This window comes from Erpetoichthys calabaricus, chromosome 5 (genome assembly GCF_900747795.2).
Source record: "Erpetoichthys calabaricus chromosome 5, fErpCal1.3, whole genome shotgun sequence".
NCBI lineage: Eukaryota > Metazoa > Chordata > Cladistia > Polypteriformes > Polypteridae > Erpetoichthys > Erpetoichthys calabaricus.
In genome coordinates, this window is record NC_041398.2 from 180,111,995 (window position 1) to 180,127,121 (window position 15,127).

Genomic DNA, 15,127 nt, shown 5'->3' on the forward strand with positions numbered 1-15,127 from the left:
GACCAGAGGTTTGGAACAAATTATGGACGTGAACCGAGGTTCCACTGTATATTGAGTCTAGAAAACATGATCAGCAAGTCTTTGATAGGCTGCAACAAAATGATGAAAGAACGGGCGCATTTTTTTTTCAAGATTTAATATGCACAAGCGGTAACACTGCAAAAGCAGCCCAAACCAGAAAAGACGGCTGGCAAAAAGTGGCCGACAAATTAAACGCATGTGCATTGTACTTACTGAAAGCAGCGTTACGGATTTTGCAAATGTTCATTTTTTCCCTCTGCTTAAAAAACATTAAAAAAGTGGCGTGATTATGCGGTGTATATTACGGCGCGGGTTGGTATGCAGCGTGTAAAACAGTTTGTCGCGGATAATTTGCCTTTTACTTTAACACGAAGACAATTTCCTGTTAGATTTGCCTTTGCGATGACAATTAATAAGGCACAGGGCCAAACTTTCAAAAAAATGTGCATGTATCTGCCACAACCAGTTTTCAGTCACAGACAGTTGTATGTTGCTCTCTCCAGAGTTCCATCTTTTCATTCACTTACTGGTATGCCTGCAGGAACACGTGCAGCGAGCGAGCGACACACACACACATACAGGCGCGCGCGAGAGAGAGCGAGCGCTGGACGAATAAGAATACTTCATTACATTGATATACCGGTGTTTTCAGTATTCAAAGCGCTATCCACACAGGGAGAAATCAGGAAGCGAACCCATAATCTTCCACAGTCTCCTTACTGCAAAGCAGCAACACTACCACTACGCTACAAGGCAGTTAAAGAATGCACTGGCCTCAATTTTGTTTTCACTTCTGTTTACAGCAATCGGATCGTAGCGTGCATTATTGCAATGTTACTTTTCTTGGTGGCTTATTACATTACGGATGTTTCACATGTTAATTTTTTTCCCTGTGCTTAAAAGACATTAAAAAAGTGTTTCTCAACTGTGACTCCGGAACAACTCCGTACGTAAGCTATATTAAGCGTCAACAACGGAGACTCGCTACACCTTAATGAACAAGTGCTGAAAGTTATCCCTACCGACAAAGTAACTTTCACCAGCGTGGCCTCCATCGTCATAGACGATCCCGCTTTCAGTCACAGACAATTGTATGTTGCTCTCTCCAGAGGTCCATCTTTTCATTCACTCACAGTGGTATCCACAAACCCACCCCATTTGGACAACTGTGTCATTCAGGAAGTGTTCACCCATCAATACATAATTATGCAGCGTATGCTACGCCGCGGGTTGGCTAGTCAATAATATTTTAGAATAAGCTCTTAAAGCACTGAGGAAGTAGATTCTCTTCCCATTTCTTTTTCTTCTTTATCTGTGTCCGACTATTAAACTCTTCAATTTATTTATTTTTACTATTTTTGTTTTAATCCATTGGCCATGTTCTCTTTCTCAGGGGTGGGGGTTGATTTGTTTTCAATCCTATTTTTTTTGTAAAAATTGATCTATTTGTATGGAATGATTATAATAAAATCAATAAAATTAAAAAAAAACAGTCAACACTCAGCACATTCACAATTTCAATTCTCGTGAATTCAGTCACCTGTGGTTCACCATGGTGCCAAGTAATTCCATGGCAAATGATTGTGATCAAGTAGAAAGACAAGAAACCCATTTTGCCTCCAAAACACTGTTCATAATGTAGCAACTGTCATTTGTGTTAGGGGAAATGTAGAAGATACAAAGCCTTGCCATGTGGTAGCCACAATAACACAAGAGGTACATCATTCGAGTGGATCAGGCACTGTCATTCTACCCTCTCTTGTGCAAATAACAGGAAAAATATTATAAGAAAAGTGTGCAAAAAACACACTTAAACTGTCCAGATTGCAACATTGAGCTGTGAGTTGGTGACTGTTTCAAAATAAGTCATGCAAAGGACATGCACTAAATCTGCATTAGGACAGTAGTGGACACTAGGCATACCTTTCCTGTAGTATGTTGACTATTGATATTTACGTTACTGTTACATGCAATAACGTTTATTTCTTGTTGAAAAGAATTCAATGTTTTTGACTTGTTTTTCCAACGCTAAGAAGGTTACAAGGTATAGTGCCATACGGAATTTAATATGAAAAATAGTGCACACACTGTGATATATCATTTGAAATTGAAGTAGTACACAGTTTTCTGTTTGTGCTGTGTAACCACGACAGTGAAGTTTAAAAAGTTCTATAGCAGCAGCTAGACAGGCAGATAGATTGAATTTTCTTTATCCCTAGGGGCAAATGAGTCTTTTTTACAGACAGACAGACAGACAGACAGACAGACAGACAGACAGACAGACAGACAGACAGACAGATAGATAGATAGATAGATAGATAGATAGATAGATAGATAGATAGATAGATAGATAGATAGATAGATAGATAGATAGATAGATAGTCTGAACACACAGCAGAATGACCAAAAACAAAAACCTGACTTGGCAGTCTTAGCCTCAGTGAGGCCTTATTGCAGACGGTTACTGCTGTTGTTATAATGGAGCCCCAGTAGTGTTTCTTGACAAACATTTGCTGAATAATATATTGGCTGAAACTCCTCAGTACTAGTGTGTCAGAGAGGGGATGTGATGCATCGTTCATAATGCAACTTGTTTTATTTTAATTCTCTTCTTTGCTACTACCTCCTGGGGGTCCAGAGTGCTTGTAGGAAGCACCGCTACATCCACTCCCTGAATAGTGACCAGACATAGAGGCTCTTTGGTGTGGTGAAAGTCAACAAGCAAAGCCAAGAAAAAAGAACTAGCTGGATGTATTTACCAAGAAACAAGCCAAAAACTTGTGTTCTGAAGTAAGGTATAAAATCCTGACTGTAAACTCAAGTTTAAACTAGTGTCTGACAGGATGATGAGATGAGATAGGAGTATGTAATAGGTCATAAACATTATTAAATATAACTGCAAAATATGTGACACTTTTTACTGATATAATAGATTATATATTTTACACAACAATATGAATTGCGAATTCTATGCATTCTAATAAATTTTCACTACGGTGATGCTTTTAAAATTTAAAGCAAGAGAATAAAGTTTATTAAAACAAAATTCAAATGTTTCTCTGGAATTTTAAAATGGACTGGCTCCTTCACATATATAACTAGGAAAATCAGGAATTGCTTAACTATAAAATGAATACTATTATTACCATTTTCATGTTTTTATAAGATGTTTATTTAACATAGCACACAGAAGGCACATTTTTACAGGATAGCAAAGTGCTATAGAAGTTAGAACTGGTTGTGTGGAGTTTGCACATTCTTTAAGTATTTAGGTGAGTTTTCCTTCAGATTTTCAAGGTTTTTTTATACATCTGAAAAGCATGGTGTTGATCAGACTGTAGTGATCAGTGAGGATGTGTTTGCAACAGTGCACTGAAATAGGCTTAGGTGTATGTTGCGTACTATACAGGATAAGTTCATCTAAAAGTTGTGAAGCATTAGGATATTTAGGAGAACTCCACCATGGATGAGTACAACTCACATACAAAGAAAATCAATACACAATGGTGTAATTCGTAAAGACTGAAAGCTTGCAAGCATTGTCCCATTTTATTAAAAAGGCGATTAGCGGATCCTAGTAACTATAGCTCAGCTTCACATGTGGCTTGGGTAAACTAATTAAGTAAAATACTGAGGCTGCTTTGGTCTCCATATTTCATAAAAACATATAACAGTATTAAATGAAGTCCAGAGAAGTGTAACTAGATATATTCCAAAACTATGAGTATGATCTACAGACAAAGGGCAAAGAATAAAGTCTTTCAACAGACAATTATGAGGGAAAATGGTAGAAGCCTTCATAACTTTAAAGAAGTTAGTACAGTGAAAACCAGCTGTTCAGATAAAATGAGTTCTTCACCTAGAATTTGAGGGCATACATATCAGCTATTTAAAGGTAATGCCATGACTGTTGGGAAGATAGTTTAATGGGAAGGACACAGAATAGTCTAAAACAGGTAGGGGTCAAAAACCAAAAAAGTGCCAAAACCACAAACTCTTATTTAAAAAGGTCAAAGTAAAGATAACAGATCCCTGGTCTATATCTTTTACATGACTCCTAACAGAAAAAACATGAAAGTGAAAGGTAAACAAGCCACAGCTTTTTAACGGTAAGCATAACAACCATGTGACTGGCAACATCACATTGTTGCTACCAGTCAGATAATCGCAAACACAACAAAACAAAAAGCCTGATGATGTCTTTGTCATAAAAACAAAACAAAAAAAGGCAGGAATAAGTAGTGTAAAGCACTCACATGATCCAGAAATTAAATTCTCATAGACAAAAACTCCATGTATTACTGCAGATACATTTTGCAAAAATACGTTATTCTTCTTGCAAAGAACTATTGAAAAACTAACAAAGTAATGTTGTATGTAGACAGCACTATTTTGAAAAGTTTAAATCTGTCTTCAATACTTTGCAAAAGTTAGTTGAATAGGGATTGAACGGGTACATTTGGGTGACTGGCTTGCTCTCATGAAAGCAGTTCTTGGGCGTTCTTATTGTATAATGGCATGAAGTGTAACTAGGAATGTGTTTGCTCTTTATACTGTATTAATCTGTCTCCTTACCATCTTACCTAATTTACAGCGGCAGGGAATATTTTTTCATTGATCAGATCATGTTTGTATATAGGTAGCAAATTTCATATGCCAATTTAAGACCTTAGAAAATGAAGCTCCTGAAATATACCTTTCTTTCTTCTTCACTGGCTGCCGAGAAATACCATGTCCGATGCTTCTTGCTGAAATGCACAATCTTAAATGGGAAGACGTTGCTTGATGTAGTCTCTTCAGCTGCCCTCAAAACTCTAAAACCATAAAAGGAGAAAATTAAGTAAGTTTGTAGCCAGATTCTTCAGTGCTCATGAAATATGAATAACTAAAAAGCATTATTTCCTGATCCTTTTCTATAGTTCCATGGATGACTTAAATGCAAGTGTTCCACAAGTTTACTCAGAAAAGGTTTTCCTGGCTTGCACTATATAAAGATAACTCAGTCTCCATTGTTTCATAAGGCTATAAAAGAGTATTTCTATTATATTTATGAAAATTTATGCATAGTTTCAAACTTGCTTAATATGGCACATCATAGCCTGGAACCATTAGGTGTAAGCCTGGAACAGTCAGTAGTCTCTCATAGGGATCCACTTCTGCAAGCACCCAGAGGGCTAGTTTAGAGTTGCTTAACCTAACAGACATGTCTTTGTCAAATGGGAGGCAAACTGGAAAGACATGAAAATTAATTCAGACACACACCTATCTTCAATGTTGTGAAACTGTTTTCTAAAAACCATTACAATTTTTGAAATGGCTGGTATTAGTAACAATTATTCAAACTGATTAAATGTTAAAATAAAAACTGTTAATTGAAAATATCACACACTTAAATGTCTTTCCTTTCATTTAAAGCCTTTCCTGGGAAAATTAATAATTAAAACAGACTGGCAATATTGGTAACAACCATCTTTGGTGCCCACATGTCAGTATCATTACTGGTTTGAATAATCCATATTGTTTGAGCGCTAGTCACATGGCCGGCCTTCTTCTGCAGCACATTCCCATAGCTTCTACATGAGTGAAATTACAAAAGGACACAAATGTATTTGCACTTTATCCTTGACAATAACAGCTAGGTTTGATCTCTTCCATTCATTTTATAACACTGAGTTTTGTTCCAGAAAGGTCTTCAAAGAAACAGAACCAATCCTAGCAGCACAGTCATTTTAAACAAAGCAGTAACTAGTCACGATGCACTTACTGAGAGTTAGTAACAAATCCAGGTAAAATATGCTTCACTGGCATGGAAATAAAATATATATCTTTTTCATTTTAGAGATAAAATGTAATGTTTTCAATAAGTATACAGTTCTGTTCCAGTGAGGTTGTATGTTACTTTTGTTAAAATGTCAGGTACGTGGCTCAGAAATAGGGCTGTGCTGATATGTTTTCTGAAATGCAATAATCTTAAACCAAAACAGGAAAGGTAAATAAAATTTTGGCCTTATTTTTTGACCTTTACAGCTTATAATGTACTGTACTGTATATACAATTTAAGTTATTTGCTTTATGATTTATTTTGTACTGTGATTTTGAAAAATACTGTACAATGGTGAGAGAAAGATACAGTATAGGGTGAGTCAAAATTATGTTAACACTAATGGTCCTGCTATGTATATACTTGTATACAATTTTGTGGACAATTTATTTGCCACATATGGTACACGTGTTGAACATGATGGCGAACAGGTTGAGACATTCCTGTAAATCATCTTGCAAATATGAAGTATATTTTGTGAATAAATTGTTTCCGCCATTCAAATGTTAACATAATTTTGACTCACCCTGTAAATGAACTTAACAAAGACCTTCAAACAGTCATATTTGCACTTTAATGGAAGACTCCTGAACAAAGCAATAATAAAATAAGATCTAGTGTTATGTCAATGATAAAAACAATAGAATATACACTATTTACAGATAAAGGAAAACATTAATTATAAAAAGGTAAAAAAAAATAAACATAGTATACTCTGCTATAATAATCATAATCATCTTAATCTCTCAATGATTAATGATTACTAATATTCTGTATTATTTGAATTAATTACTTGTTTTTTTTTATTAGTTTTTGTCTTTTTTTAACCAGTTAATTTATTTTTAATTTACAATGTATATTCTGGCGTCAATGTCTTCTTGATGTTTCTTAAGAAATGCATTAATTTTAAAGGCATTGATGTGGTTGAAATGCACCGGATATTTTTAAAAAGGCAATAGATTTTTACACCTGCTCACTGAACTGTTTTATATTAGTACATTCTGAAATATACCACAATGTCTTCCTGCAGACCCACTGCAGAAAGCACACAAGGAAATCACTGACCTTTAGATCAAAAACCCCACACATTTAGAAAGATAATGCAAAGAAAAAATAAACAAGAGCTGACAGCATCATTTCTGACACCATTGTAAGGTTCAGCTATAAAAAATAATATTCAGTAACTAAACAAAAAATGCCCGAAAAGAAGAGACAAAGCAACAGTTGCATTCTAAAATAATTCTACTTACTTAATATTCAAATTAACTTGTGTGGTTTTAAGTCACAATTTGGAATAATGCCAGTCTGCAACAGTAACAACCTACTGTTTGAAATAATTTCTCAATATGTATATATCAGTTATAGGGTAAAGTACATTAGTGACAATTTTATTTTGTTTAGTGTCTGTTTGTTTAGCAAGTGAATTAATAGACAGTGGTGGACAGTCTACATTATAGCACATTCATTTTTCATAAACATTTATAAATTTGTTATCTTGAATAACAGTGAAATGTTTATTGTTAATTTTCTAGGAAGTCAAAGATAAAACCATATTATCAGGATAATGAAATACCAGTTAGGTAAAGAATGCAATTTACTTAATATTACTAAATGTTAGCAGTAAGTATTCTCTGTCTCTTCAGTGTTTTCTGAGAGCAGAACTTGGCAGTTGCATTTCAACCGAAATACCACCACTCCCACTCCCACCCCCCTATATATTTTACCCTGTTTCCAGCCCTGTATATGTTTTATATAAACTTATGTTAATGTGTTTTATTATTATTTTTTCATATTTTATGTATTTTCAGTTATTTTTGCAATTATGTACTCTTTTTAAATGTCTCTCCACTGTATGTGTTTTGTGGGGGTGCAGCCTCTTGAGGTGGGTCTTCTCTAACTTCCCTCTGCCTTTATCTATAGACCAAGGAGCAAGATCCAGCCAGTGGTTCATTGAATTGTAAGAAATAGTATTGCTTTTTTTATTATGCTTTTCTGTTTTTTCAGTATTTGCTTTACTCTCTCATTGAGTTTTACTATTGGCTCATGTATTGGGACTTGTTTGCCTTGAATGACCTTTTTAGGCATACCCTGTTTGTCCGTTTAAACATTTTAGCTCTGTTTTTCAAAAAACTAATTTATAAACATTCTTTATATCCGTCCTTTCTACTAGCCAGGAGATTATGCTGATTCCACCCCATGACCACAGGGCATTTTGATATATTTTAGGACATTTCTTTATATTTTGAATTGTTAAGCTGAATTTTACGACTTGAGACCATTGAGGATGAAGCCAGCAGATGTTGTCTGGGCTTGTCAGTGAAGGTCTTGGACAATGTTTATGTGTCATGCTACACTCTTCCATGTTTGGAACTTCTGAACACAACGGTATAAAACATACATTTTACAAGTTTTGTCATATGAGAATCAAGTGCACTGATATATTACAAACTAGGGCCATATATCTCATCTTCCAGATCCCCTTTCTTCCTTTTCCATACAGAAGATTTTGAGAATTTTATGAAGAAGACACCTCAACATTCGATCGCAGTTTTCATACACGCTGGATACTGATTGGCTTCAATGTATTTTCTATATGTATAAAAAGCTTTATTATTAAATTGTGAAAATGTAAATTCAATGTAAAAAACAGTATGTTTGTTAATATCTAATGACATGCCACGTGGTAATTTTCACATGCAGTATACAGCAAAAAAATTTTAAATACCCATTGTGGGTGCCCAGAAGGAAGGACAGGTATCCTGGCTGGGATAACGGAAGATTTCATACCTGGCAAACAGGCCATAATGAAAGGACAGAGAGAACGGGCTCACCGGCAGCAGGTCGGGCTAAACTCGATTAAGACACCTGCAGAGTTACATGGGAAATCAAGTCTGGAAATGCAACCCTGTCAGGGTCTCTGGGGACTAGAGGGTGCTGCCAGGAGAGAATCGCCCTATTTTTCACATGACCTGGAACTGCTCATTACGACTTGGAGAAGAGACTGGAAGCAGATTCTGGGTTGACTTTAAAAGAGAGATAACTGCCTCATTTGAGTTAGAGTCAGGAGGCAATCGGCTACACTCTTGGAGGTGGAAGGAGAACTGTGCTTAGTGTGTGTGTGTGTTTTTGGTTGTGATTTTTGTGGAGAAGGTGTTGTGGCTTAATGGAAAACCTTTACTTGTGCATAAAGTGTGTTTAGGCTTTATTAAGTCTGAGGTTTGGGAGGCTGTTGTGACCCCTTGTGGTCACACAATGCATATTCTATGTTGTATATTCAACTTGTGTGTTTTAGATAAAGACAGACAAAAAACTCATCTCACAACACATCATACATAGCTATGATTAAATGATGTGCCAATGTATGTTGTATTAAATAACTGATTTTCCCGTTCATTATTGTTGAATTGAAATTCAATGCTTATTTTATTGGAAAATAATAAAAAAAATAATACCACGTTATTACCCAAGTATTGTGATAATAATGTATTGTATTATAGTGCCATTGGCACTTTCTAACATTCAGTCTACATTCTCTGTCCTGTGAATATAACTTTTTTCATTATACTAAAATTGCATTGCATTGGCTATAAGAATACATTCTATTTAAATTTGAAAGCACAATCATTTGGCCTACATATACTATGACATGTTTAGTCACATTCACAGCAGTTTTAGTAAGAAAGCTGTACATGTTTTTTGTCAAAAATGAGGTAATGTGGATCTGATGCTGCAGAACAATGAATCAAAGAAAAACAAAGTAAATATTGTTATTTATTGCGGTGGGTTGGCGCCCTGCTCGGGATTGGTTCTTGCCTTGTGCCCTGTGTTGGCTGGGATTGTCTCCAGCAGACCCCCAGACCCTGTGTTCAGATTCAGTAGGTTGGAAAATGGATGGTTGGATATTGTTATTTAGTAATGACAACAAAGCACATATTGCATATCTTAAAAACTGTGATCTCTGTCTAAAGTATTTTATTTTCTTGTGTTGCAAATAATAAATATTTTAGTTTTGCACATGATAATAAATAGGTATGAACTGTACAGGATATCTGGTATCCTTGTCAAAGATGCTTCAATAATAAGCAAGAATAAACATGTGGTTAGTCATTCTAAACTGTTTTGGTAACCCAATGTGCTTCATTTAATGAAAAAAGTGCATGCAGGAGTTGCATGTAACAAAATATGAAGTTGTGTTAACCTTATGCTTCTCTTATGAATTAGTCTCTACCTTGGCAGACTATTAATTATATAGCAGCAAGAAACAAGTTATTTAGTCCACGTCATGGAGTCATAACAAGTATATAACAACAATATACAGTGTAGTCTTCTACATACCACATATCATTTTAATATTCTCCCTTTTTAGTCATATTTTCTATTCTCCCTTCTCAGTGATATTTTCCTTTGTTATTAGAATCTTATATAGACTGTGTAAAATTATTTCTTTAACTGAAAATAACAGATTGCGAAAGTACTCAAAAGTGCTGTATAACAAAGTTTGGAAAATGTTTTTGTCATGAAGTTATTTAAAGCCCTTGCAGCTCTTTTGAATATTACATCATTCTACTCTTGACTTTTGTCTACCTGATATATTTTACATAAATGTAATATGTTGAACTATAATAAAACTAGTATTTTCTAAACTGACAACTTTCTACAACTCCATTCAACACAAAACATTATTACAAAACAGTATACTAACCTGTTATAACCATTCAGGGAAAAGGCTCCTTGTGGAGAAGCAGAGGTGCTGCTCTTAAAGTAATATGCACAACCTTTATGAATGACGACAAACCTCAATGGCCCTAAATCAAACAAAAGAAAAAAATATGTCAAACACAAATGTATTGGTATATGCGTCTTCTCATTCATGACATAAATGGGATAGATAATTAACAGAACTAGTTTCTATTACGTTATGACGTTTATGGCTGTTTTAATGTTATACAGTATAGTGTATGTAATAATAAATTGTGATTTTTACTTTTTTTTTTTTTGAAAATGGTAGACTAGTAAAAGAAAATATGAGGAAGGTCTTTCTTCCAACCATCTATCAATCTATCATCTGACCATGCTTACTAGATTGTTCAGAGCCAGTAACCTGTCCTGGCAGCACCCTATTGGGAGCAAGGTAGGAACTGACCTTGGAGAGTTTATTGCAGAACATATCTATATTCCCATTTGCTGTGCCAATTAAGAGTTGCCAGAAAACATCCACATACTTTAGCTATGTCCTGGAGCTGTGAGGCAGCAGTTGATAAATATGGCACCACTACCCAGCTCATAGGAAGTACGTATCAATTCGTTATACAGAATTACAAAGTTTTACAACTGTTCAACTCTATAATCATATTGGCGGTGAGCTACAGACACTGTAGACATAACTGCCAATAGAAAGCTTTGTAGTATATACTGAGCTACATAACTCACTGAGTCAATGCAATGTATTTAGCAAAAAACTTTAGGATTGCAATATTACAAGGTGAGTACAACTGAGATAGAGAATTCTTCTAATTTACAGGGTATGAACTACAAGGAGAGGTTGAAGGAATGTGATCTATTCAGTCTAAGCAACAGAAATTAAAACTTAACAGAAGCAATAGTAAGGTTGTAGTGGGTTTTAAATTAGTTTTTCAACAAGATCAAACTGAAATGGACTGAAGTTGGTTAATGTTACATTTTTCACAAATGTTGCAAAATATTACTCCTCAAAGAGCAAGGAATATACATGGAGCAGGTTACCATGTGTAGTTGAAAGCTGCACCGAAGAAACTTTAAAACTCAAATTGACCTGTTTGATAAGCTGTTTTAGGTTTTTTATGTTATCATTTACATTCATACTTATAAAGAATACTTTAATTTTTGCATCTCTTAAATATTCTCTTTCTTATAAGCAATTTCACCATGTTTCTCATGCCTATGAGATGGAAAAGAGATCTGCTGCCAGCCTTTGAGGGCAGTGAGATCACTGGTATAGTATTTATGAGGATGCCGACTTTATATGATGTGGTACCATATAAATTCTATGTAATGTCTCCACTGTGCTAAGTGTGTGCCACTAGTGATGGGCTGTTGGGACACACACTAGCATCCCTAGAAAAGGACCATCCAGAGGACTGATAGATACAATCAGTGCGCACACTGGATGATAATTACATACTATGAAGTAACAACCATACAAACATTAAATCTCATACCACAAGCCTTTAGATACCATCTATGTGACATTAACTTGCATTTGATTTATATGCATTTTTCCCTCTAATACTCCAGCACTGACAGCAAAGACATTCTTTGTTGTGATAAACTACACTGGTTACAGAGTGGCTCTTATTCATCTTCAGTAAAAGGTTATGTCACTGTTTGCAATATAGTAATGAGTGACACTTTGTCCTCATAAGGCCTTGAGAAAGGGCCTTTAAGAGACTACCGTAGAGAGGCATATGTCACCAAGACCAGGATTCTTGGTTGGGAGAGCTTTCATTATGCCAGAAAGAAACAAGGGCTAGTCCTAAAGGACTTACAAAGAGCCAGATTGTAAGATGGAGAGACAAAATTTGGGGCTTATTCAAAACAAACATCAGGAATAATTCTAAAATGACTAAAAATCCTAGCAAAATTAATACAAAAACAAGCTTGCAAGGTTTCTAACTAAAACTATATGTAGAATCTTTAACTAATATTTCCACAGAGCATGTTTTTTGTTATAGTTTATCCAAAACTTGAATGTAAGTTGTTGTCATCCTAAATAGCGATGATGTGTGTTTTGTGACTTCATAGTCACATGACCAGCAACCATCCTAACAACAATAAAACAACATAATCACCTCCAAAAGAAAACATTGCAAAATGCTGACAAAATCATTAATAATAAAGATGATGGAATAAAAATGAACCAAATAACTATAAAATAATTAACAGCCATTCAGCCAAAAACATAAATATGCTGGAGCCAAATATAAACTTCCAGTAAGGCAAAAATCATATAATCATATATAAAATAATCATAATAGCTGCAGCATATGACAATGGAATTCAATGTCATGGAAGACTACAATTACTCAAACAATGTGTCCATGAGGTGTGGATGCACAATATATCATTTCAGCATAATCATTGCGATAGTCACATAGCTTGACGTGTGATAGATAGATAGATAGATAGATAGATAGATAGATAGATAGATAGATAGATAGATAGATAGATAGATAGATATTTTATTAATCCCAAGGGGAAATTCACATACTCCAGCATATTCACATACTCTGATAAAAAACAATATTAAATTAAAGAGTGATAAAAATGCAGGTATAACAGACAATAACATTGTATAATGTTAACGTTTACCCCCCGGGTGGAATTGAAGAGTCGCATAGTGTGGGGGAGGAATGATCTCCTCAGTCTGTCAGTGGAGCAGGACAGTGACAAGAGTCTGTTGCTGAAGCTGCTCCTCTGTCTGGAGATGATACTGTTCAGTGGATGCAGTGGATTATCCATGACTGACAGGAGCCTGCTAATATTATTTATTTTTGTATTTTGTATAAAATAATTTATTTATGTATTTTTTTGCAAAGTCACTTCACAAGAATAATTTGTACAAACAAGTGATACATAAATACAAAACACTTAGTGGACTTAGATTATATCAGGACATGTGTTGTCAAGTTAGAAAAAAAAAAGTAATGTTACAGCATTTTTGCTGCTTTTGTATTACTTTGGTGTTACCCTGGTTCAAAGCCCACGGTCTATAATGATATAACAACATGTTAACAGTTAATCTAAACAGAAGACAGCAGAAAGAAATTCATTCTAAAATGTATAATAACTTAATATTTTGTAGCTTACACAGCATTTTAAGAACGAATCTTTTTGGAAGTGAAACAAAGAAGTGCTTTGGCAGATCGAGTAAAATTCCCAGCAGCTGCACACAGGATGGGATGGTGCGACAAACTCCAAGCTGTCTACACCTAGCTAGGCAAACGCAGAAAACGTTACATGGGCGTGTCTGAAATCCTAAACCTGCTGTGTATGTGCATGCCCCCTCTGAGCTCTGCACCTCTCCCCACTGAGCTCCGGCTCCGCAACATTCTGCCTGCCGCAGCAAGGACCTTTTCATTACAATTGTTCTCGAATAAACAAAGAGGGCCCAGCTAGTTACAATGATTACAATTTACAACTGAAAATAAGGGCAGAATAGGAGAAAAACACCAGAAAGGCAGATTTGGTTGCTAAAAGAAGTGCAACGTCAGTCATATGGAATTACTTTGGCTATAGAAAGGTTATTTATTACAAATGGATATTGTTATTTATTAGTTCAGTTTAACCTTTTATAGTTATTTGTTTTATAAATTATATATATTTTAAGTTGTATTTTTGAAAACCACTCAGGGGACAGGTGTATAGCTGCTATTCTATTTTGATAATTTTGTTTAAAATATGTTTACTATTTTGCTGTTTACCAAGACAGAGGTTTAATTTTGAAATGAAATATTAAATGGCATATTTTATTTCTCATGTTAATTCGCTTTGGGAAAATTAAGTTTCCTTACTACTTAGTTTAATGCTCTGTTTTAACCAGGAGTATTGATATATAGCCTCCTGTAATCTTTATCCCTCCTAGACAACATCCTGCTTTATTGATGATAGTGTTGGGCAAATGAAACTTCATGAAGCATTTGCTGTATTTTCTGACTCCACTAAATATACAGGTTAAACAGTATTAGATATAAAGGCAGGAAGGTCACACACTCAAAAGGTTTTAAGAGTCATTTTTTAAAATTTTTATTTTTTTATACAGCAGATGCACTCACCCTCTAAGATCACCCCAAACATTTTAGAGTGATTTATGGAGATATTCAGGTCATCTGGTAAAAATTCCTGGATTTTTTAATATTGCAATGTCAGTTTTTTCCAATATTAAGCAGCCCTATCATGAGGTGTTCAATCCTGTTGTCATCTCAAAACAGAGAAACAGCATGGAATACATACAACAATATAAATATACATGATTATCAGACACATGAGTAAGGGGTGACTGGGGAGGTTGCACAGTCTCTGACTCAATTTCCACCCCCACCCTTAGAGTGGGGGAGGATTCCCCAAAAGAGCCAAATGTGTCACTTCCACACCAACTCAGGCCCTACCCCTTCAAACACTGCACCATAAAAGTAGACTTTAAGTGCCAGACACTTGATGGATGAGCTCTGGAGGACATAGCTGTGTACCCAAGAAAAGGTTTTATTTACAGAAGTGTTTTGTTTAATCTTCTCTCTTGCCAGCAGCAAT

The 15,127-nt window shown here is 35.1% G+C and overlaps 1 protein-coding gene across 2 annotated transcripts in view; it reads right to left on the reverse strand.

Moving 5' to 3' along the window:
• Positions 1–15,127, reverse strand: part of sh3bp2 (SH3-domain binding protein 2) — a 111,034-nt gene that overhangs the window by 15,382 nt on the left and 80,525 nt on the right. For both annotated transcript variants that reach the window (XM_028802269.2, XM_028802268.2), the window contains 2 exons: positions 10,545–10,647; positions 4,718–4,835 (listed from right to left, as the gene is read on the reverse strand). In XM_028802269.2, the coding sequence (XP_028658102.2) occupies positions 4,718–4,835; positions 10,545–10,647 (221 nt within the window). The remainder of the gene's footprint in view (positions 1–4,717; positions 4,836–10,544; positions 10,648–15,127) is intronic.